The 25460-nt window shown below is 27.0% G+C and overlaps 1 protein-coding gene across 1 annotated transcript; it reads right to left on the bottom strand.

Annotated features, from left to right (window-relative positions):
• Nucleotides 1–2999: 2999 nt before the first annotated feature.
• On the bottom strand, nt 3000–25015 carry LOC107455253 (E3 ubiquitin-protein ligase Trim9). Its single transcript, XM_043045672.2, has 8 exons — nt 23879–25015; nt 17302–17397; nt 15138–15371; nt 11987–12143; nt 9906–10045; nt 8460–8598; nt 7133–7357; nt 3000–4635 (listed from the first exon to the last, which is right to left on the bottom strand). Exons 1-8 carry the CDS (start codon nt 24638–24640, stop codon nt 4271–4273), a joined length of 2118 nt encoding a protein of 705 aa, XP_042901606.1. The 5' UTR covers nt 24641–25015; the 3' UTR covers nt 3000–4270.
• Between the last annotated feature and the right edge of the window lie 445 nt (nt 25016–25460).

Here is a 25460-nt window from a genome sequence, read left to right as displayed (position 1 = left end):
TAGAAAATAAACAGTAATTTATGCTTGCATAGATTAGATTAATACAAAAGACTATATTTTATGTACAAATTCACTTTCATTTAAAATTGAAACGTGGTTTTTATTTTAAATGTTTTGATACCAAAAAGGCAAGTTTCAATTCAGTGATATGCATTAATAATTATATGAATCAGTATTCCCTATAATTTTAATGTAAAATAAGACAAATTAAAATGCAAGACAATGAAAATTAATGCTGAAAATGAAAATTAATGCTAAATAGGAACTGTGGATTTCTTTAACAGATTGATCACTAAACATTACAGCAGTAAATTGAATTAATTCAATTCTTGACATTAATTAAAAGAATTGGCTATAATCTGGATCAAATAGCAAAATAAACAGATAGAAACATAGAAAAATTAATTAAATGGCTGAAAAAATATAATTTCTCGATGAACAATTTCTTTACACAAATTAGACAATCGATAAATTAATGTGAGACAAGATAAAACATTTAAATTGCTTTTAAATTAATTTAATTATTTATTTTCATCAATTAGGTAACAAATATTTGTATAATGCAGTTAGTTTTAAAGTTGTAAAATCATACAAAATATCATTTGTCACTAATACTATAAACTGAACAATAACAAGTTTTTTTTTATTTTTTTTTATGGCTATATAATATAGTAAGAGCATTTACATAATTACGGTTCAATAAAAAAGGGCCTTTGATTTTTACAAAAAGTAAGAAAATAACCAAGTGATAAAAACAAAAATTTTTCTTTTTGCCTACTTGTAAGAAAACAAACAAATAAAACGCCAGTTTTTTACATTATTGACATTAAACTCTACCATATAAATGTAAGAATAATTTATAGATGTCAAAATTTTTTATATTTCTATACTTAAGTTTTTTCATTTAGTGTCAATATTTTCCAATAAATATGGAGTTATTTTTTTGAAGGACAGTATAACCTTAAAAATCTAGATTGCTCAGGAGTTTGCAGTTTTCAAATTTCTGGAATTTACACATCTTACTTTGACCATAGGGATGTGAAAATAAAATACTCAATATCATAAATCCACATTTTCCCCAGATATTCTATGCAGGGTGCATAGCCAGATTTTTCAACAAAAAATAAGAACCTTTTAAAATAAGTACTTTTTAAGCACTCAAAAAATATTTTCAATCACTTTAAAAAAAAAAAAATTTCATAATTAGGATCTGTGCAGTAATAAAAATTATTTTTTTTCTCTCATTTAAAGTTCTTAATTTATAAACATGAGATCAATAAAATTCAAAAAGATTTTCCAAAACTTTACATAATCATGACAAAATAATTAGTTTCTGATAAATATTGCAGAGAAAATTGGGAAAAATCATGCATTTTTTGCAATTTAGAAAGAGAATCGACACTTTTTAAAAGATAGAAAATTAAGCACTTTTCACTAACTCTAAGTGAAAAAAGCACCTTTAAGGGCTTTTAAAAAGTGTAAATCAAAATTAAGCCCTTTTTAAAAAGGCTACGCACCCTCTCAATGGATACCCACATGTTTTTAAGATCCCAATATTTATATTCAAATTTTATTGCAATATGAAAATTTGTAGTTGCACAATTGAGTAATAATTGCATGCCACGAATTATTTCAACATAAAATCAACATTTCTTGCAACTTATTGTTATGTATTTTCATGGTTTTTTAAAATCCTGATTTTTGATAATATGACATTGATAGGACACGTGAATTTTTTAGGATATCAGAGTATTTCTCTCTCTTTAAAAAAAAAAAATTCTCCTCGGAAATTACAAAAAATCGTCTGGGGTCCAGATTTTTAAAGTTATACTGTGGATTAAAACAAAAAACATTTGATGGATATGTTATAGCTTTATAAACTATAAAACTAACTTCAAAGGTATTTAAGTCAAGCCAGCAGAGTTGATATAAAAATTGGAAACAATGCTTGGAGTTTCTTCTTCTTCTCATTGGCACGGCAGCCCAGGATGGGCCTTGGCCTTCTCAACAAGCCTATGCCAAGACATTCTTCCCTTAGCCAAGGTTCTCCAGTTAATTATCTTTAAAATTTGGAGTTTAATTATCTAATAAATAATGAGTTTAGAATAAAATCTTCTAGAAACATAAAGAATCATAAAAAGAAAAATTGTAAAACATAACTTTTCTTTAGTTTTTAAAAGCTATATGTAATTTGAAATAAAGTCTGAAGTTAGCAGCCCTCGACTACTGGTAAACATGATATAAATTGAACACCATAAAAACAATAAGTTTTAAATTTATGAAGTTACATAAAACAAAAATTTGAAATATATATTTAAAAAAAATATCACTAGATGAACAAATAAAATGATTGTACAAGATATGAAATATTTAAATGCACCAGTATAAAAACAAATTTCAAAAGAATCTAAGATTCTTGCGTTTGGAATTTGCTGATAATAATAATAAAATAATAACTTAGATTGTTGCATTTATAAAATTATTTTTTTTCAAGCAAGAATAAGAAAATATTAAAATTGAAATTATTGCATTCATGAGTAAAATAAGACAAAAATAAATTCTTGAAAAATGCTTCAATTAAATATTAATGCTTTTTTTTAATAGTTTTTTTCTTGTTTCGAATTCCCTGATTATTCGAGAAAGCAAATAAATTTGGATTTTGTATTGAATCAGTCTTACATAAACATGAGAAAACAATGATATTGAGATACATTGCATTAGGAATGATTTTAAAAAGGAAAAATTTAATTTTTGACATTAAAAATGTGGAAAAGGTGTGGATTTGGTGAAAATGTTATTCCCTTATCAAAAAAATATACATACAAAATAATCTGAAATGTCTCACTAATTTGCTAAAATTTTATTTTCTTATTGCTGCTTCTAAGCACAATATCTTTTGAGATTGATTGGTAGAACTGAAGTTTAACCTCACTCCTGGTGGTAAAAATTTTTTGGATTTGCTCCATTTATTTTGTTCAGGTATTTTGAATTAAAAAAAATTTTCTTATAATTATATAATAATTTTCTAATTCAATAAGGATCTAATGGTTAAATAAGTAAATAAAATTTTATGTTCTAAAATCCTGTGTGTCCTCGATTGTGCTAGTTTGAATATGTGCTCAGTAAAATCCTCTATCAAAATGGCGTCAAAAGTGGGGCTACATTTTTACCAATTAATTTTAGAATAAATTAATCAAAAAAAAGTTAAATTAAGCTTAAAAAAAGATTTTTTTTTTTTTTAAATTCAAAGCTAAACAGGATCTTTATCAATTGTGTAATTTTACTATTCACGAATTATGGATCAAAAAAGGTATTTATATAAGTAACAGAAGAAGAGGAGAAACAACCTATGCATTTTATTTAACTGCCGGTTTAGGTCATCTTTAGTTCTTAATTATGTAAACCCTAAATTCTCAAAAATGATATGACTATTTCTTTTGAATATGAACACCGTTATTTCCATAAGTTATGAAAAGTACATAAAATTGAAAAATTTTGGCAGTGATAATATGAAATATAAATATATAAAATACTAAAATTACTTTTGATATTTGACTTACTTAAAAAAACTTAAGATTTAAACTCTAGAAAGAGTTAATATTTAAAATATAAAAACGATTTTTTTGCAACATTCATAATTTCAAATAAATACAATTATTTCAAATAACTCACATAAGAAACTACCATTTCTAAATGGTGTTCTTATAAGTATCCTTTTATCTTATATACTGCATTTTTACCTAGTTATTTATTAACAACACATTTAAGGTTGATATTTGAAAAACAATTTTGTAGTAAACATTTAAAAGTAGGCAGTTAATCAGTCAAGATTAGATTTATTTGCAAATAAGTTACCTAAGCTACTAATTAATATTACTTAAAAGAATTATTTTTTTAACTGAATAATTTAAAACTCACATATGTTTTGATTCTAAAATAAAGAGAATTTTTAATACTTTTTATTTTAAATTTTCAATAAACACTTTTTTAAACATCCTGGATAACTAAAAGCACAAAATACTTAAAAGACAATTATACATTAGTATGATACCACAAGTTTTAAAATATCAAGTTGCAACAAATTTTTTTAAATACCTTTTGAGAAGGTAAAACATTAAATCAACAGACACCAGTATCAAAGCACTTATTTACCCATTCTATCTTAATTTTAAAAAAAATAAAATTGAAAAGCTTTCCACAGCAAAGGCGTTAAAAAAAAAAATTTAAAAAAAGGCCACTTGAACGTGTGTAGAAACGAAAATGTGTTATTTTAAATTTTGTGATGTGACGGGGAGAGGGTTGTTGACAAAGAGAGTTGAGACAAACTGTCTTTACAGGATTCCATGTCTAAATTGGCAGATACAGGAGGCTCCAGAGCAGTTTGGACAGTGATTTGGACATTACGGTTGACACTGAAAGCTGGGAAGAAGACGCCATGGAGATCCGTGAAGGCTATTGGTCCCTGACGCTCATCATTCACAAAGAAACTAAGTTGGTGTTGTTCTAGATCAAGAAGAATGCCTACAACAGAGCCAACTTCAATTCCTCCATCAGTTCTGTTTTCATGACAATCAGCATGCAAGAACCATGACCTCTGGTGATCAATGTACATACTCCAACCTTTATCGTCTTTTCCTGAAAAGCAGTTCATTTTTATGAGTTGGTGATCATTCAAAAAAGTTATTGACACAAATAATTGCGAAATTCAAATTAGTACTGATGTGCTTAAATACATCTATTAACAGAAACTACTACTAATACATTCTTAATTTTGGTATCTAAGCCCTAAAATTTTATAAGTCATTTAATATAAAATGACTGACAGATAATTTAATAAAAACAATTTTAACCTTTTGAGCGTTAGTTCTGGTTTCTTCCGCAGTTTTATCGACAGGCTTTCCTGCATCAAAAAATCAATTTAATCATGTTTGTCAAAATGAGAGTAGTGCATAGCAATGAATTTTTATTTATAATTTTATCCAGGGGCTCAATGCTTGGGAGATTAAATAATTTTTAGTTATAACTAAAAACTATAACAATTACAATTGAAAATATAAATTAGTAAAAAAAAAATTTTGAAATATATATATANATTTATCAAAATTCAAAGGATTAAATGGGCAGGCCACATTATAAGAATGGAGGATAGCAGGACAACCAAAAAAGTTTTCTGTGCCAGGCCAACAGGTACAAGAAAAAGAGGACGACCAAACCTAAGATTTTTAGACTGCCTTGAAAAGGACCTACAAATTTTAAAAATAATTAACTGGAGAACCTTGGCTAAGGGAAGAATGTCTTGGCATGGGCTTGTTGAGAAGGCCAAGGCCCATCCTGGGCTGTCGTGCCATTGAGAAGAAGAAGTTTGTCACATAATTTAGTCCAAAAGCATCACAACCAGATATTTCTTAATAGGATATAAATTTTAAGATAGATTAGGAATATATATTCTTAAGCTGAACCAAGAGTGTTATTAACGGAGATAGTCTAGTCATAATCTGTGAAGAATAAGCATTGGTTCAACAACATTAGTTCCTTTTTTGAAGAGGCAACACAATTGAGTTCTTATTATAAGAGAGTGTGTACGTTGAATTGGGTAACAATAAACTTACAAAGCTTCTCAGTTGAAAATTGATAGTTGTAAACCTAATATTGGGTCAGTTGTTCTATGCTAGTTATAAAATAAATTATACTGGCAACAAAGATAACTTTTAAGAATTATCCAGGCTATGACCGTTTACAATAATCCTTTTATCACTAAATTTGACAACTGTAAAAATCAAAAACATTTCATGTTAGACATACTTAATTAGAATCTAACATTTATAATAAAAAAAATAATAAAAAAAGGAAAAATAAATTAATACTCACAATTTAAGATTTATTTATTTACTGGACACAACACTTTTTATAAGTTATCACAAAGAATGAAGAGTTAACATGGTGCATAGCCAGATTTTCCGACAAAAAATAAGCACCTTTTAAGCAATCAAAAAATATTTTTAATCGCTTTCCAAAAAAAAAAAAAAATTTAATAATTAGGATCTGTGCAAAATTATTTTTTCTATTGTTTAAAGTTCTTAATTTAAAAACATAAAATCAATAAAATTAAAAAATATTTTTAAAAACTTTACATAATCATGATAAAATAACTAGTTCCTGATAAATATTGCAGAGAAAATTGTGAAAATCATGCATTTTTTGTAATTTAGAACGGCAATCAACATGGCAAAGAATTTCTTTTTAAAAGATAGAAAATTAAGAACTTTTTACTGACCCCGAATAAGAAAAAGAAAAAAAAAACACGTTTAATCAATTTTTTAAAATACCAAGCACCCAGGTTAATTTATAAGATATAATAAATTAATTCTGAATATAATGATAAATGATTTTAATAAAAACAGAATTAATAAAATCGAAAACATTTCATGTCAGACATGTTAATCAGAATATAAAACTTTTACTACATAATAGTGAAATATAAATTAATATTCACAAGTTAAAATTTATTTATTCACTAGACATAGCACTTTTTATAAGTTATCACATACGATGAAAAAGTTAATTTATTAATATTAGAAATCTATTAACATTAGAAATCAACTCCGAATATAATGATATATGATTTTAATAAAAAAAGAATTTGTAAAAATAATCATCTAATATTCATGAGTGAGCATCAAATTGTAATGGAATTTTCTATAGCTGTCAAATATATATAATTTTACTGTATCAATAAAAGATGGAAATGTAATCTAAGTTAAAAAAGGAGAAATGATGAAAGTTTGTCACAATAATGTCCAAAAATAACAATTGCCAACAAATGTGTCAGGCTAGTTTCTCTTTTATGAATACACCAGTGAATATTCCTAATTTTTTCATAATATGAATTTAAAATGTTCTTTTTCAATAAATTCTTCATAATTACTACTATACTTGTCAATATAGTCAGTATTAGTTGCCTCGTCTTCTAACAAAATCATAAATATTTATGTGAACTATTTCATAGAGGTAGAACATTACAGATTGTATTATAAGCAATATTAAAAGGTTAGACTTCACACAAATACAGAGTTATAAATTTAATAGTGCAAAAATAATTTTAGCCATAATAACAGATATAAGAGAGGTTTACCTAGCATGAGATCTTTGACAACATCGAATCGAGCAATTCCAAATGCAGGATCGGCATTGCTATCGTACCTATTAATGGTTACTTCCCAATAATGGATGCCTCTTGAAAATCCAATACTGCCCAGAACGACTCGATGTTCAAAGCTCTCACACGTAACAGTCATATTTTCATTGCTTAGAACTATTTCAGGATGAGCTGTTAATGAATCAAATGTAAACCAAGCAACTGAAATAAAAAAAAATATAAAAAAGTTATATTTATATATACAGTATAAAACTATTTGCATTATAATTTACATAATATTAGTAAGTTCTGTTTTTTTGCCAAGTCAGGGGTCTGTCTAGGTTTTTCTGACAGGTACCTATTTTGTGAAAATTTAGACGTAATTTGTGAAAAATTAAAAATTATATTAAAAAATCAACACAAAAATATGGATTTATCGTTTCTTAAGGGATACAAAAATGAAATTTTAAGACCGTTTTTCCAAAATTGAATTTGTGAAACTACCGTTTTTCCTAAAGTTGAATTTGTGAAGGTACCGCTAAACGGTAGTAAATTCGGCCTGGACAGACCCCTGCAAGTTAACAATACCAATAGCAATTCAAGCTTTTTTCTGTGCCTTAGTTAGTTGTGAGCACTACAAATGCTTATAATAATTGTTAAAAATCCAATGTTTTTTTCTTCTTTTTTAAAGAAAAGCAAGATTGAATAAATATTTTAGATTAAATTGTTTTCCACAGCTTAGGTTACCTTAAGCTGTGAACCAGATCTCTGCTTGTCCTTGTACAGCAAGTAGTGGCCATGAAAATTCAGCACAAAAAAAAAATAACAAAATCCACACACAAATTTTCAATGGTGGCATCTCTATTGAGGAAGGTTAAAATAAGTTGATGGCAAGAAACTGCACCGAAAAACAGTTCAAGAAATTATATTGCTCGTAAAATTTATAGTACACCATTAAAACATTTGTAGTTTTTGTTTAAAAGAACGAAGCTTACTTTCGTGACACACCTTTCAAAACTCAGAAAAAGCTGCATTCTATTATTTTGTTTGATAAATACAATATTTCTTTAAAATGTTCCTAAACCTTATTCTGTGCTATTTTCAACTAAATTAAATCAATACAAATAATATTAATATGAATACAGAAGCATTACAGTTAAATATAACAAATGCAGATGACAAATTACTCAAGTATGGAAAGCAATTTCACTTAGTTAAGCTTTTACAACATTATAGAAAAAATATTTTAATCATGCATACATATATGCGCACATAATAAAAACAAAAGCAAGAAGTGAAAATTGACAATGAAATTTATACTTGCCTTCAGCTGTTTGCAGAGAGATTGGTTCGCTGTATTGTCCTTCACCAGTACTATTATAAGCTTTTACTCTAGCATTATAAAAACAATTGAAATGAAGGCCATCAACAGTGCAGATAGTTTCTTTGCCACAATAAACTTCCTAAAAATCAATACACACATTTAGAAAATTTACAGAGAATAAACAAACACTATATTTACACGGAATATTATTTTATTTTACAAATCTTAATAAGGAGAATATAAAGAATTTATAATATTAAGGAGGAAAAAAAGCTTTTTTTTTTTTTTTTTTTAAGTGCATATTCACAAGCAATACTTTTTAAATTATCAATTGATTCGATAAAACATTTAACAACGTACATATTACTGATGTAGTTTATTTCTTTACAGTGTTTTCTCTGAATCTTATTGCATCCTTGATAACAGCATCTCGTAAAGAAAAAACAGGGTCCCAAAATTGAAAAGATATTTAAAATGTTCATTAAAGTTAGACTTCATTAAATTAATACTGAACTGAATAGATAGAAATATGTTGTGAATTAGACAGATATAAACACATAAATAAAACCACATTACACTTAGCAAATGATTCTTGTTAAAACTTTATTTATTATTGAACAGTTAATTAGATACAACTATAATAACCATTAAGATAATACAATGTAAAATATACAAAGCAGAGAAACTTATTAAAATAACTGATCAGAACATATTCACTCAATTTGAAATTACAATTCAAAAGTAATTTCAATATTTCTTCTCTTTAAACAATTAATTAAATAAAAAAGAAAGTTTTAAGAACTTATGAGAATATATATGAGGTCAAAATAATTATCAAAAGTAAATTAGATCCCTCAATTCACCACTTTAACAAATTGATGCGTATTAAATTGTTATTAATTTTAATAGCTTTTAATTAAAATTATGACGAGTTTAATCAAACTCTTAACTCATAAATCTAAATCATAAGATTTGTAACTGCATTCGCTAATAATATGTATTGAATAAGTGAAAAGCTCATCAATTTAGTTCTTTTTATAAATCTCAAGATTAAGAAAAGATTGAATTTTTTTTTCCCTCCATAAAATTACTCAAGAGTATGGAAAATTCTTAGAACCACAAATTTACTAAGATTAATAAGATGATTAAATACTTTGTGCAGTTAGAAGACCCTTTGGAAGCAAATTTCATGATTTCAGATCTACAAAAAAATCTTAAAACTTTATTAAAATGCCAACCGTATCTTCAGTATCTTAGAAACCGTATCACTGCAAAATTTATTCACTGTAAAAAAAATTCAGTATTTTTCTCAATTTATATTTAATTTAAATTTACAAGAAAATATTCTCATACAAGAAATTACTATTATATGATGGGAATGATTTTTTCAAAACTTTCATGGTAGTGGCAAAAGAAAATATTAAAGATATTCAATATAATTTTTACCCTGAAGGCTCCACTATTTCCATCATCCAATTCTAATATATATCCTTCCACAAAGCTTGAAGGATGTGGTTGCCAGGCAACAGTTATACTATTGTTTTCAGATGTACACTCTTCAGGAATAATAATAGGAGCACCTGGAGCTAAAAACAAAAAGGAATCTTTAATATTTCTGTAAAATTAAATAAATTCAAATAATTTGGTAAATTAATTTAGATAAAGAAATGTTAAAAAACAGTTTCAGAAACACTATAAATGATTTGAATCGCACAACACAAATGGAAAATTTAAAATGGAGTCAAATTGCCAGGTCTTAAACAAAGGTACTTATATTAGTATATTTGTTTAATCAATTTTAATTTTTATTAAATTTAAATTTCTATTAAACAGTCAAAAGTGCTTTTTAATTCTAAATAAAAATCAAACAGAAAGTTTTGGAAATAAGTAAATTAATAAAGTTAATACAAGCATGCAAAATATGATAATTAAACATAATGAAATGGAAACATAATAAATAACCTAATTGTATTCCAAAGGGTGTTATAAATAACTTAGACAAATCTTAAAATCAAATATTTTTATCGTAACATTCACTAACATATTTTGGATGATAATACATGCCCTTAGTCATAAAAGATCGTCCTAACCAAAAATAAACCTTCCAACAAGAATCTATTGTAGAACATAAAGTTAAAGACACAGAAGAATGATGTAAGGCCCATTTTCTTGAATTTCTTACTGAACAAAATTTGACATTTAATTCACCAGACTTAAATCTACACGAATTCAAAAGCTGGGATGATAAAAAATTCTAGTTCAAATAATGGAATAAAATAGAGAGTGAATGGTTGCTCAAAGCAAAAAATGTTTTAGTCATGTTTACAGCTTATTACAAAAGATGATCATTTTGAAATTGCGTAAACATGTTATGTCTTATAAATGTCTTCATGTTTAAATGAAAGTTTTGTTGTGATATTTTAAAAAGCTTAAAAATCCTGTTTTCTATTTGTCAAAGTTATTTTGTGCCACCCTGATATATGCTACATCTTAAAATAGAAAATTCAATTGGATGATTTGTCAATAAATTGCTAAATGTTTTATACAGGGTATCTGATACATTTTAGATTTTCAAATCCATGACTAATACGGAGAATTTTTCATGACTTAACGAACTTACTATTTTCTCCGCGAAGTAGAAGACAACAATAAATTAAAAATGTGTTATAATAACATTGAATTGAAATGACAGGTATAACCAAAACTGTTATACTCTGCAACTTCATATTCATGGATTTTAAATTTAAAAAACAGAGTAAAGTAAGAGTTGAAGCTATAAAAAAATACAAAAGAAATATTTGTTTCTTGTTTTTTCTGCAGAGTTATATTCTGAAGATACTTTTCTTCTTCACCAGAAAGGAAAGAAATACTCCTGATTTTGCTGTTCTCATTTCAGAATGAAAAACATTCGCCAATGACTGGCTCTCCTCAGCGAGAATTTTAAATTGATAAAATAAATAATAATAAAAATTCTGAAATCGAAAGGAGTTCAAAAAATAATTCGTTCTAGAAATGATGCTTTTCCTTTCATTTTTTAGAAAGAACAACATAATTTTTGAAGAACATGATAAAAAATTTTTATATTTTAATAAAATATGACTGAGGAATGAGTGGAGATTTCGATAAAAATTCAGATATTCGGAACACCATGAAAAGGGGTATTCCATTTTGAAAATTAGATTTTTCGGCAACCAAAATCCATGACTTTCCATGATTTTTTTTTAAAAAAATAGTTAAAATCATGACATTTCATGAAAAATTTTGTTCGATGCCAAAATTCATGACTTTCCAGGTGCGCGGACACCCTGTTTATACATTCAAATAAGCATTGACATTGTGATTTGAAGCAACAGAAAATAGATTAAGATGAGTTAGATAACATCAAGTATATTATGAAAATAAAAAAAAAGCTTAATTTAAAGTTAGATTTATAAGAGATTAGATTTATAGAAATTAGATTTATAGAAAAAAATTTATAAAAACACAACCATAAAAATGAGCCATTAACACAAGTGTAATATACATACGTTTCATCTGAAGGAATGTCATATTTTCTATAGACTGAATAACAGATTGGTGGTCAAGTGTGAGATCAAATTCCTCAGAGGTCCAAGGAGAACATGGAATATCCTGACTCCAGGTCAGGTCTAAATTTGATACCCTATGTATAAGTGATGATCCAACCTGAAACAGAATTTTCATATCACATTGAGAAAAATTACTAACTATGCAATTTATATTACCAAGTGGGAATTGCAACCAAACAGATCCAGCTACGTTACTAAGGAGGCATTGTCACTAAACAATGTAAGCTATGTCACTAAGTTAGAATTACAACCATACAATGTAAATTTCATTATAGTTAGGAGTGACAATATTACTTTAGTAAAATTATGACCACACTAAAAAAAATATCTGCAGAGCAAGAAAAGCAATAATTTAATGTTGTAACACATGTATGCAGTGTTAAGATAATGTATATATTTCACTGAAATAAGAATGTTGATAAGGTTAAAAAAGATAAAAAATAAATTATTAATAATAATGCAAATTATATGGTCTCAGTAATTACTTATAAATCAGATATTTCTTCTCAATTTAACCGGCATACATTAAATTTTTCTAAAATATCTACCATAATTGTTTTAAGCCAGATTTTTAGTCTGTTTTGTTTTAGTTGATTTAAATTTAGCTGTTTTAAGTTAAAACTACTAGATTTTCTTCAGCATCAACCAATTTCACTCCTCTGCCCAAATTTAGCGTTGGTTTAATTTTGTCTGGAAAGAAAAAATAAATCTGCAGAGCCTACTAGAGTACTGCATTAATTTTGTAAGCGGTTGATTATTTAATTAAATTTTAAAATTTTTCTTTCAATTTAAATCAAAGCAAACATAGAAAAATAAACAAATAGTAACAATTGGAGGGCTTATAATGAAACAACGTCAAACATAATAAAAAGAGAATTTAGGTTTGAATGCTTTAAAAATAATTTGTAAAATATTTGGCATATGCTTTTACACAATTGCCATTATTTCAAGGTAATATTAAAAGGAAGAAAAAAATTATAATTAAACTTCCAAACTGAAGACTTTAATTCTTTAATTTGGGATTCATCTGGTTAACCATTGTTTTAAGCTCTTCATTTGTCAAACCAAAAGGATTCGAACATAAAGCTTGAACAAAGCTAATAATAAAAGGAAAGGCATAACTGTCAAAATCTAAATGATATGTAATTCATATAGATGACACATTTCAGACATATGTACTTATCAAGGACAAGTGATTCGAAAGTAGACAGAAAAATCAATTGATAAATTTTCTAAAAGAGCACGAACATTTTATGGCATTAAGCTTGAAAGATATTTACGTTATCCAAATTTTCACTACCATTATTGGCAAAGGTACATTGTAACTAAATAACTTATGTCTAGAAAAAAATATAGTTATAACATCTTATCTTATATTAGCTTTTCTTTTCTCATTAGATTGTTTTTTGTTCTTTCACTAAAGGGGATCTAGTACAGAAGAATAAAAGCTTTCAATTTAATATTAATTTTTTCCAAAAAAACAATAGAATTAATCCTTCTCAGGGTTGGCATGATTTAAATCACTAGATTTTTTTAAATCAACTAATTTTCTTACTGAAAAAATTTATTAATTTTTTTTTTACTAAACAAAATTATTGAAATCAAATATTTTTTTATTAAAGATTATTTATAAATATATCTTTAAAGTGGTAATTTTAAGTCTGATTTCTTGATATTGAAGGTTTAATTTAGATTGGAATGGATTTTTCGGACTGGATTTAGCATTAAAAAAGTATTTCTCACGTATTACTTTATTGGAATAAGCATTTCCTATTCATCTTCTAACGCTAAATTCAAATGAAAAAGCATTTAGAATTTTATACACATTTTTTTATGTTAAACCCAAGAACGCATTTAGCATTTCTTATGTACTTTTAAAGGCTAAATCCAATAAAATAAAAATTAAATTATTATGACTTATAGTTTAAAAACAGAATAAATACACGCATACATAGGTACAAATCAAAAACCATATATTTTTATGAATAAAACCATCATTTCCTCTAAACTATTATTTATACAATTAATTTTATTTTTATTGAAATTAACATAAAATGGGTACATACAAAATACTTGTATAAATGGATCTAAGTCAGAAAAAGAGTACAAAACTGTATTTTTTATGCATATAACAGTAATAACTTTTTAACTATTAATTCTATAGACTTGGGGACTTTTTTACTTCTTTTTTTTTCTTCAAATTCAGTGAGCTACGTTTGAAACAATACCTCGCTTGTCTAGATAGAGATATTAAGGTTTCTAGTCTGAATAAGAAGCATTTAGAATTATAATATATCATATTCTCTTTATCTAAAAAATTTGTTTTTACCTATAGACTAGTTCAAAGAAGCAGTATCGGTTAACCATCAGTTTTAACTAGTACAAATATATTGACATTAATTTTTTTATTGTTATTATTATTTATTTTTTAAAAGATTACAGTATAGTAGTGGCTGCCAAATATCAAAAATTCAATAGGTCAAAAAGTGGTGACTCAGATTTTTTTCCCGCAAACACCAAAAATTTTTTTTTTTTTGAATCAACTATTAGTTCTGATTATTTTTTTATTTATTTATCTTGACTAAAGTCTAATGTAAATTACAAAGAAAAATAAAACAAGACATGCATATTACTTTTACTTGTTTTATTATTAAATTTTATTTCACATTTCTAATGTTTAACACAAAAGGTAATTATTATTTTTATCATTCTTGAAGTATATTTAAATATATTTCCTTATATTATTTAAAATATATTTCTTTAAAAGTATATTTTAATTCTAAAATTAAGTATGAAATTAAACCCCGTTGAATACAACTTTTACAAAAATGTAACTTTCTTTTTAAAATTAAAATTTAAACCATTTGAAGATAGATTTTTCCATTTATTAACAGACATAAAACCGATTTTCCACTTTTGTAGACAAAACAAAATTAGCTCCCTTAATGAGGTTTATCTGTAACACTTCCTTAAATATTTAATTTTCTACTTTAAAGCTGATATGAATCCTGTGTTATTAATCTGACAGTGCTAAAATGAATTATTAGGTAATAAAAGCATAAACATTTAGTAATGCTATAAGTTTGTTTACCTGTAAAAATGTTGAAGGATCAGTTTCTTTCAATGCTTCAATACAAAATTGTAATACTCCAGTAGTTTGCTGCAACTTACTGGTACATACAGCTACTTGTTCTTTTAAAGATTTCATCTTATAATCTCTTTCTTTTCTAAGAAAATCTATCAGCTGTTGCTTACGGAGATTAATGAGATCAATAAGTGCATCACATTCGCTTTCAATTGTATTCTCTAGTTGAAGGCAGTTTTCCTGAAAGAAAAATAATTTTATTTAAGAGAAAAGAAAAAAAAAACAGTTTCATCAAATACGGGTTAATTGTTAGAAAACAAAACAAATATATATACATAAAATTCAGGATTATGAATGCTTTAAAAATGAAAAATAATAATGTTGCATTTTCTTAGTTAACTGTAAATGTAGGCAATAAATCGACAAATTTTCAAGATTGCTATTTGCAGATACCTACTGTTTAAAAGTAATATAGTGTCACAATAGTTTAGGTACACATAAAACTTTTCTGTACACTTTAAAATAATGCATATTATTTTCTAATAATTTCACTTAAGGCATAATAAATAGATAGAAAAAGATACCACAAAAAAAGAATGCTTAAAAAAAAAGGAAGGAAAAAATATCAACATATTTACCAAATTTAACTGCCACAAAAGTTAAGGGGGAAATGACAATATTTATTCAAAGAAAATAAAATCTGAAATTCGAATAACTGATTTAACAATCATACTTTTTTTAAGCAATTAAAACATAAGTTTTTCACTGTAAAGACAAGATTTTACTTGCTTTTTATTTAGATCTATATTTAGCCATGTTGTTGGAATGGATTCCTTTGATTACAGTACTGATTTGACAATCATACTTTTTTTAAGCAATTAAAACATAAGTTTTTCACTGTAAAGACAAGATTTTACTTGCTTTTTATTTAGATCTATATTCAGCCATGTTGTTGGAATGGATTCTTTCGATTACAGTACTGCCTTCCCTTCTAATTTACGGCTAGTAATATGATGCCTCAAACATTTTCTACGGTTTCAGATCAAGACTAAGAGAGGATTGGTGAGTTTAAAACTACTATATTTTTAGCTCTAAGTCATTATTTTGTAGATGTATATTTACGTATGCTGCACAGTCTTGATGAAAAACACCACTTCATCAAAACAATATACTAATTTTCTTCCAATGTATTCTATTTTAGTAACAACAAAACTGTTATTTATCAAATTATTATCAGAACTACTCCTACCTAACATACAAAAAAGTTTTTTTCTTACACAACAACTAAGTGAAAGAACCACCTAATTCCTAGCTTATTTGATTGATCCACATTTTTGCAGTAAAAAATTAAACTAATAGTTGATTCCAAATTTTTTTTTTTATTCCGTTTTAAAAATTAGATTTTTCAGCAACCTAAATCCATGTTTTTCCATGATTTTCTTAAAAAAATAGTTAAAATCATGACATTTAATGACAAATTTTGTTCAATACTGAAATTCATGACTTTTCAGGTGCGTGGATACCCTGCCTATACTTTCCTTGTAAAATATTTGTTCAACAGAATATTGTAATACCCAACTGGGTAATAAATCCACATTTTACTGCTTACTCGAAACTGGCCAGGTAGCAAATAAAATTTTTACTAGGAACTCAGAAGTGGTCTGGTTAAAGATTTAACTTTCAAAGCGCTCTTGGACCTGGCACATCTTTATACACAATCAATAAATAATTAATTAACCTGTTAATTTAGTACTTTAAATGTACTACAAAAAAATTTTAAAAGTATTATGATTTCCTGAATATCATCTAAGGTTTTTGATGCTTGCCATATGTAAAAAAAAATAATAATAATTCTACACTTATGCTTTGAAGTTGAATCACAATTGGAAGGTTAAGAACTAAGAAAAACTTTAATATACAGATAAATTTATATAATCAAAAACAAAATAGGCTGCTTATACTCTTGAAGTATAAAAATGCTGAACTAAAGTTACAAAAATTAAAGCCAAAAATATATTTTTAAATCGAATTCAAGTCGATTCTCCTTTTTCATTATTAATAGACAGAAATATCCTTCAAATTTTGACTTAATATTGTTTGAATTGAAATACCTAAAACATTTAAAGTATAATCAATAATTTTAAAAAATAAAAGAACTTTAAATACTTACAGAAGTTTTTTCTGTCATACACTTTAACCTTTGAATAAACTCAGTTGTACCTTTTGCTTTCTCAGACAGAATTTGAAGATTTTGAGACAATTCAGTCTATAAAAGGAAGATAAATTAATAAAATAATAAAGAATCTAGTACAATTAATAGCAATAAAATAAAAATTTAGCTTTTAAAACTAGCTACATCTGGGGACAGGACAAGCTGGTTCGCCTTTTTTAACAAATAAAATTTTATATAGTGAATGGTTTACAATAGTTTAGCCAAATTATAAGAATTTATTCTTGCACGAGTGACAGTAGTTTTCAATTTGCTTGTTTTCAGCTCATTTACATAGCGGATAAAAAAAAAAAGTTTAATAGCTCAATGATACGTACTAACAATTTTTAAAGAAAATGTTATTTAGATGAAGGGTGTTTTCGAAGGACACCAAAACAAATGAGTAATCTAGTTAAAAACTAACACTGCATGTATCTGCAACCAACATTGCGTTCATCCTTTTAAGACAATCCTGTTATTGTAATAGGTAGTTTTCACTAAAAAGAAAATCTTCACTATTCTTCTTAGAACATTTCGAATTATACAGGAGTATGCCAATCTGGAAAACTCATTTTAAACATACTTTTTATTTATTGACAGATTTAAAATGTATTTTAAATCATGCAATAAATAAAAAGTAATATAAATCAATGGTGCTTTTGAAGAACTAATAGGCAACATATGGAAACAAATTAGCTTACGTTCAAATCAAAATGTATGATTAATTGACAAAATGAGCTTCTGTTTACATAAGTTTATTTATTAAATCCTAGGAGTTGAGATGTAGCCAATCTAAGCCTCTATTAAATGTGAGCATTCAAACATAAAATATTTAATATGTGTAGGTATAATACAGATTTCTTTTCTATAATTTTCCCATGCCCTTTATATTTTAAAAGATAATATCTTAAAAAATATGCACAAGGGTTGAAGTTTTTGCCAGGGTTGAAGTTTTTGCCGGCAAAAAGGTTTTTTTGCCAGGACAGTGGCAAAAACTTGGTAAAAACCGGCAAAAACCAAATTATCTAAATTGCTGATTAAATATTATTACAAAATACTTGAAACAAATTTAAATCAATCATAAGGAGGTAATTGTTCTCNAGTTCATTTCACTGGAAAAAAAAGAATAATCACAAATTTTCCAATCAATAATGTTTTAAACTACTAAAATGATATATTATTACATTATCATTTAATTATGGAATAATAATTTTGTTAATTTTTTTGTAATTATTTATATTTATAGTATATTATTCAATTTTAGGAATAATTTTGTATCAAAAATGTGTTTTTGTCCTCTCATCTTGGAAAATATAGGTTTCTGCCACTTTTTTCCAATTTGCTTGGCAAAAACCTGTTTTTGCCAGGACAGTTTTTACCGGTATTTACCATGGTTTTTTCCACCTGTGGCAAAATCTTGCCAACCCTGAGCCAATCTAAGCCACTATTAAATGTGAGCATTCAAACATAAAATATTTAATATGTGTTGGTATAATACAGATTTCTTTTCTATAATTTTCCCATGCCCTTTATATTTTAAAAGATAATATCTTATAAAATATGCACAAGTTTTTTCAAGTTTTAGAACATACATAGGAATAAAGTTTATTGGAGAGTTTAATTTCACAACAAACTAAATAGACCATACCTAAAGTTCTTAGCCGAACAGCTAATAAAAGAATTGTAATAAGCAGCTTCAGAAATTTAAAAAATAAAGTTGCAAAAAATTAATCAATCTCTACAAATCAATTTATAGAGCAAAACCAATTAGCACACTTGACAAAGTTTCCCTGAAATCTAGCTCTCTTACTCAAAATACTAGAATTGAGTGACGTTTGAGAAATTGAAGCATAAAAAAAAAACAGATTAAACAAGAAAATTTTTTTTGAACAAATGAAACATAGACCAATTTTTTATATTATCATAATATTTTTTGTGCAGTTTATTATTCAAGCAGTTAGATTTCTTTTTATTATCATGTGATATTATAGTTAAGGATAAAACTAATGAAAAAAATATGAAAATAGAAGAAACACATTTTATTAAAAAGGCTCAATTATTAACAAATATTTAGGCAAAGGTAAATGTTTTCCAAAAATTGTGCCAGAAGATATCTGGTTCCTTTCAACCCAAGTGGAAGAAGGTCTTTTAAAAAGAAATATCAAATATTAAAACAGTCGACAATTGCAATATAATTTTCAGCAGTAATTTTTAAGCTACTTCATACAGTAGAATGGCGATTTACGGAATCGTTCAAGAACCATGTGATCATAAAAAAGATTATTTAAAAATTACTCCTTCATTTTCAGAATGTCTAAAACGGGTCGAAAAGTGGCTTCTTTTGTCTTTCAGTGACTTCAAAAAAAACCTCATGCTTTTTTTCGTCCAGTTTCAATGTGGGTGGTAAGTAGTTTCTAATAAAAGAACAGGTTTCTGGTATAATTTTAAAAAAAAGTTTTAAACTCGCCATTTGCAATATGTTATAATAGGTACTAATACAAATGCCAATCCTAAGCCTAGAAAAAATGTGAAGGAAAGATATCCGGATCGGTTTAGTCTCGATTGGTCCGTATAATAATCATTCTATTGTACATTATTTTTAAATAAGTGAAAATTAAAAATCGGCAACATTTTTTCCCATTGTATTTTAGCAATAAATTTAATAAATTTCGCAAGAAATAAAGATATCGAGTTTCGCAATATCTAATGTAAAAGAATATAGTAAAACTTAACTTTATACAAAGAAATTTTAAAATACCACAACCAAACTTAATTAATAAGTAACAAATCACATAATAAACATATTCCCGACTAAAAACCCACATTAAATTCACAATTACAAATAAAATACTCATATTTTTATAATTAAAATTCATAATAATAAGTATGTATAAATATTGAGTATGAATACTTAAATACACTCGTAAATAATATGATCTACTGGTTTTTAAAACTATTATAAAAACTATAAGCTTTTAAGTAGTTACTATATTAAATTTAATTTAAGCTATTCTTATATTTTTGGTAAAGAACTGTATTGGTTAATTTTTCCCTTTGTTTAGTTTTTTCCAGGGTTTATTGGAAGAAATAAGTTTCTTCCAAACAAAATACCAATCATGAATTTAAACCATATAACAATTAAAGTGACAGAAAAAAATATAATTCAGAAACTAAACAAATATTTGTAAGAAATACAAAAAATATTTTTCAATATTTATAAGTTGTAATTATAATTTATTGTGAGCTATGATTTGTTTTTAATGTATCTGGAGTAAAACTTTTGTCAACAACAGAAACTATGCTAAATTAGTATGAATTATTGATAAGCTGATTTTGCTCTTCAAATGTAAGACACAGAATATTGTTATATAGAACTTGACATTTATTCATTTTCAAATATTTTTTTTTTACAAGAACTTATTTTAGCACGATAACTAATGCTTTATAAAAATTTGTTTAACGGGTAGTAGTGGTAGTACATTATTTACGTCAAACTCCACAATGGAATATTGGCAATGAAAAACATCCCTTAGGAAGATCCGAAGACATGCCATCACAATTTCGATCCTCTAAAAACGGCATGGCAAACCTGCTTTGACAGCCTGAACTCTCAGTCCCTCTGTAAGCTGATCAAAATGGTCACTCAATTGCTTACTAGAAGCTGAAAATAATGCTTAAATGCAGAGATCTACTAGAAACTACGACTTTCGATTAGTCCACTGTGGGTCTGTTTATTTGGCGTACATTAATAACATGAAAAAAGTACTTAAACATAAAATCTTAAAACTAAATATTTTATAAAATATACAGTTTAGAGACATTCAAATTTTGCATAAAAGCCAAACCTGCTAGCTTGAGCTTCTTTTTTACAAACTTTCAGTAGAGTTGACGAAAGAAAAAAAAAACATTATTAAAACCACCGTAAAACTTTTTTTAAAAAAACATTACTAGTTAAAATTTTTTGATTCCCACCCCCCAGGAATATAATAAAAAAAATTAAAAAAAAAAAAGAACTTTCAAAACATAGAAAGTTTTAAAAAAATATACTGAATAAACTACATATATTTGTAAATTAAGGGAAATAAATATAATGACTACAAATAACATAAAATTAAATTTTGATTGATCTATGAAGAAAGTTAAAAATTCTTGTTTTTATTTTCTTATCTGTCTTTAGCCAGTTGCAATGCATATATGCATACAGCAGGATTGACAAATAAAAAAAGTTGATTTTTAATTTTATTTTTTAGAATTAGATTTTTTTACACTTACAAATCAAACAGAATCATAAAATGAGTTAATACTCATTATTATTCAAAAACAATATTACAGTTAAAATAGTATAAATATTTATTACTAAAATGGTTTTAAATTATTATTCAATTATTGAAAAATGATCATTGAATAAATGTAATCCGTTATTTTTTTCAAGGTTAGATTAATAATTAATGTTTAGGTAATAAGCCATAAGTTTCTAAAATATCGTGAATCGGAATACATTCTTCAAAATTTTAACTTTCCTGTAGTTCATTTTACAAATAGAATTATTTAATACATTGATGAAAGAATTACTATTAGATAAAAAAATAGACGTCATATGAAAATTACGAACTGGCTTGACCAAAAAGTTAACTGACCCCAAACCAGAGTTTAGTGTTCATGTTTTTTTTCCTCACTATTCTCATCCTTAGTTTCTGTTCCATAATCTTACAAATATATAAAGTAGGGAACCGATTATCTGGAACGATCGGGACAATCGCTATTCCGGATAACTGATTTTTCCGGTTTTCTGAATCACTACAAAAAGCCGTTTTTTCATTGTTAAACCAAACTAAAAAAAAATATATTTGGAAATAATCTTAAAAAGAAGAAAAAACGATGAAGTAATACACTAATAATTATTTCCAAAATGATGGTAAGGTAAACATCTTTCAAAAAAGATAGAAAAATCCTAAAATCTCAAGAGAAAAAAAAAAAAATTTTTTAAAAATAACGGGAAAATTTATTGAATTTCGTTCCGGTTAAAAAGTTTTCTCGTTTCCGGATAACGAGTTCTGTACAGTATAACAAAAATTATATATGATAAATATTATACATAACACATACAGTACTAGGACGGACACAAATATTTCTAGGAATATTGGTGATGGTGGCAGAGCTGTCCCAACTTAAAGTTTTATGAAAAAAAGGAAATAAATAAAGATAATTGTGAGGTAACTTAAGATTGTGGAAGTATAGTTGCTTAAATATCTTTCAATGTAGGAAATTAATATCAAAACTTATTAATACAACTTTAAGGTGTGCAGTCAAATTATTAAACAAAAAAAAGCACCTTTTAACCCCTTAACGATCGATTAATTTTCTAGAAAACGGTCATAAAAGTGCCAATTTTTTGGCATTTGTATTCGTATTTGATTAGAGCTGCAACTAGTTCAAAATAAACCAACTACCTACAATTACCTTAAAAATATACTGGTACTGCTATCAGGTGTGTAAAATGAGAAATAAAATGTTTTCGGGGCAAAAGAAATGAATTAGTTTTATTCTTATTGGCACGTTACTACCGAACACTCCGGCCCGTCAATATCAGGGGAGCGAGAAATAGCGGACGAAATCTCACCCCATTATTTTCACAGCAGCGAGAAGGAAGGGGTTAAGCACTCAAAAAGATTTTTAAGCACTTTAAAAAAATATGATAATTAGGCAGGGTTGGAAAGTTTTTGAGAATTGACTGTTTTATCTTGTTTTAACCGTCATGTCAAAAATAAAAAAAACTTTCGGCATAGTATTTGGAAATTGTCAAAAATGATGAAATTTTGAATCATGTAAAACGAATGGCGTTTTCATACGATACGGACTGAAAATACGCCTCATAAATTGGGATTGAATTAATTGTGAAAACGTTGAATAGAATGATGTGAACTGCCCTTTTTTGCAAAATTCGAAGCGAAAAACAACATAGTGAAGGAAAAATCTCATTTTGAAAAAGGGAAGCACTTTTTAAAAACACCCAATGAAAAAAGCACCTTTAAGGGTCTTTAAAAAAGGAAAATCAAAAATAAACACCTTTAAGCACTTTTTAAAAACGCTATGCACCCTGAACTTTTAGTCTTTTGCGAAATATAAAGAGCATTCACAAGGATCTGTCTAGGTTTTTCTGAGAGGTACCTATTTCATGAAAATTTAGACATAATTTGCGAAAATTAAAAATTATATTAATAAATCAACACAAAAATATGGATCTATCGTTTCTTATGGGACACAAAAATAAAATTTTAAGAAAAAGTATTTTGTGAAACTACGGTTTTTCCTAAAGTCGCTGATCAGTGAAGCTACCACAGTAATAGAAAATTTGGCATGGACAGACCCCTGATTCAGGAATAAAAATAATTATTAAAGATACTGATTTGTTATCATACAGCATCAATTAATGTTTACTTAAATAAATCACATACATACAAGGTAATTTTCAAAATCAAAAGAGCGACACAATATTGGCAATTTAATTGATGAATGAATGTCGATTTTCAACATTTACCTTTTGAGCTTTACACATAGAGCCAAGTGCTTGAACATCATGACTCAAATGCCTGCCTTCTTGTAAGCACAAAACACAAACAGCTACTTTACAAAGCATGCAGTACATACTGAGTGCTTCTTCATTATGATCCGAACATTTCGGTTCTTTGTTTTTATTTTTGGCCCTGAGGGCAGCTTTACCCTCGTGTGGATTGACTAAAGTATGTTTGGCTAGTGGTCCCCGGGCGGGGTGACAATTATCGCGACACACATTGCAATAAAATACTTCACATTGTAAACACATCACAGCCGCTTCTTGCGGTTCATCTTCGCACAACTGGCACTGCACAGCGAGATTCCTGCTCTCGCCGTACTTATCCACTATGTTCTGTAAAGCGCGATTTTTAGGAAGATTGTGTACTCCATTATCATCGAAATACACAGTTTTTTGACACACGGGGCAGCTCAGAGACAGGGCACTACTGTGTAAAGGCGGTAGAAGAATACCCTGACTCGGAGTACCCACATAACTGTTTGGTCTGCTGTTACAAACGACACCGCTATCTGTTTCACTGACCAAGCTCAATTTATCGACATCAGGGCAATCAGGAGGAATATCATTCAGATGATTTGCATCTTCCTGTGTCGCTTGGTTCACTTGCTGTGCGGGCTGCTGGACATGTAGAGCACAGTTTAAGCACAGGGAATGATAACAAGGTAAAAGCACCGGATTGCTGTAAAAATGTTTACACAAGGGGCACTTTAATTCATCCTCCATCATTTTGCTTTATTTTAGAATACATAAACAATATAAATACTCGGAAATCGCCATTATCACGGGCGAGGCAAGCACCAGAATCCAGAATGCTCGGCAGAGCAGCACTCGACTAGAACTAGAGGACGCTATATTCGGTTTCGCTCTATTTCGACAGAAAATTAATTCACGCAGCTCAAATCACATCACTGTTGGAAGAAAAAAAGTACGTTGATAAATTCTAGTCTTTATTTGAATTAATCCTTGTATAACGTAAATTTCAAATAAAACGAAAAAGCTTTATTGAAACATTTCGTTTCGTTTAACAAAAGACTCTCCACCACAATCTTTCTTCATCACTCTGATGTTGACAGTCCATGCTCCAATCACAACTAGCCTTTTAGAGTTGCTCCGAAAACGGTGAGTCACACCTTTCTTGAAAAAGAACAGATACTTTAGACCCGTTAAGGATAACAGTGATTCAAAATCGGTAGTTCAAGCGGTAAAACTGGATTAAATTTTCTTTCTCTGTTTCGAAATGTTTAATTCTTTATACTATTTCCTTCAAATACTTAAAGCTATTAAATAACTTAACAAATGCTAAAAATAAATTAATTACTTAGGGGTAGACCATATTAAATGTACTATCGTATATATATATTTTTTTAACCTTATAATGAAAAATAATATTTTGTTATAATTTTTTCTATATAATGAGCATTACTTATTACTGATAAGTAAGGCCCGGATTTTGATGACATTTGCATTTTTTTTTGAATTTTTGGACATTTTTTGAGATTTATAGGGCATTTTCTTTAATTTTTGGGGCGTATTTTGTATTTTAAAG

This window comes from Parasteatoda tepidariorum, chromosome 1 (assembly GCF_043381705.1).
Source record: "Parasteatoda tepidariorum isolate YZ-2023 chromosome 1, CAS_Ptep_4.0, whole genome shotgun sequence".
In the NCBI taxonomy this organism is placed as follows: domain Eukaryota; kingdom Metazoa; phylum Arthropoda; class Arachnida; order Araneae; family Theridiidae; genus Parasteatoda; species Parasteatoda tepidariorum.
The sequence above is the reverse complement of the archived record's forward strand: the minus strand, read 5'-3'. Positions and strand labels throughout refer to the sequence as shown.

Coding starts and splice junctions, on each gene's coding strand:
- LOC107455253 (XM_043045672.2), bottom strand. CDS start 24,640: ATGATGGAGGATGAATTAAAGTGCCCCTTGTGTAAACATTTTTACAGC. Junction 17,398..23,878: donor CTATGTGTAAAGCTCAAAAG/GTAAATGTTGAA, acceptor TTCCTTTTATAG/ACTGAATTGTCTCAAAATCT. Junction 8,599..9,905: donor GAAATAGTGGAGCCTTCAGG/GTAAAAATTATA, acceptor ATTGATTTTTAG/GAAGTTTATTGTGGCAAAGA.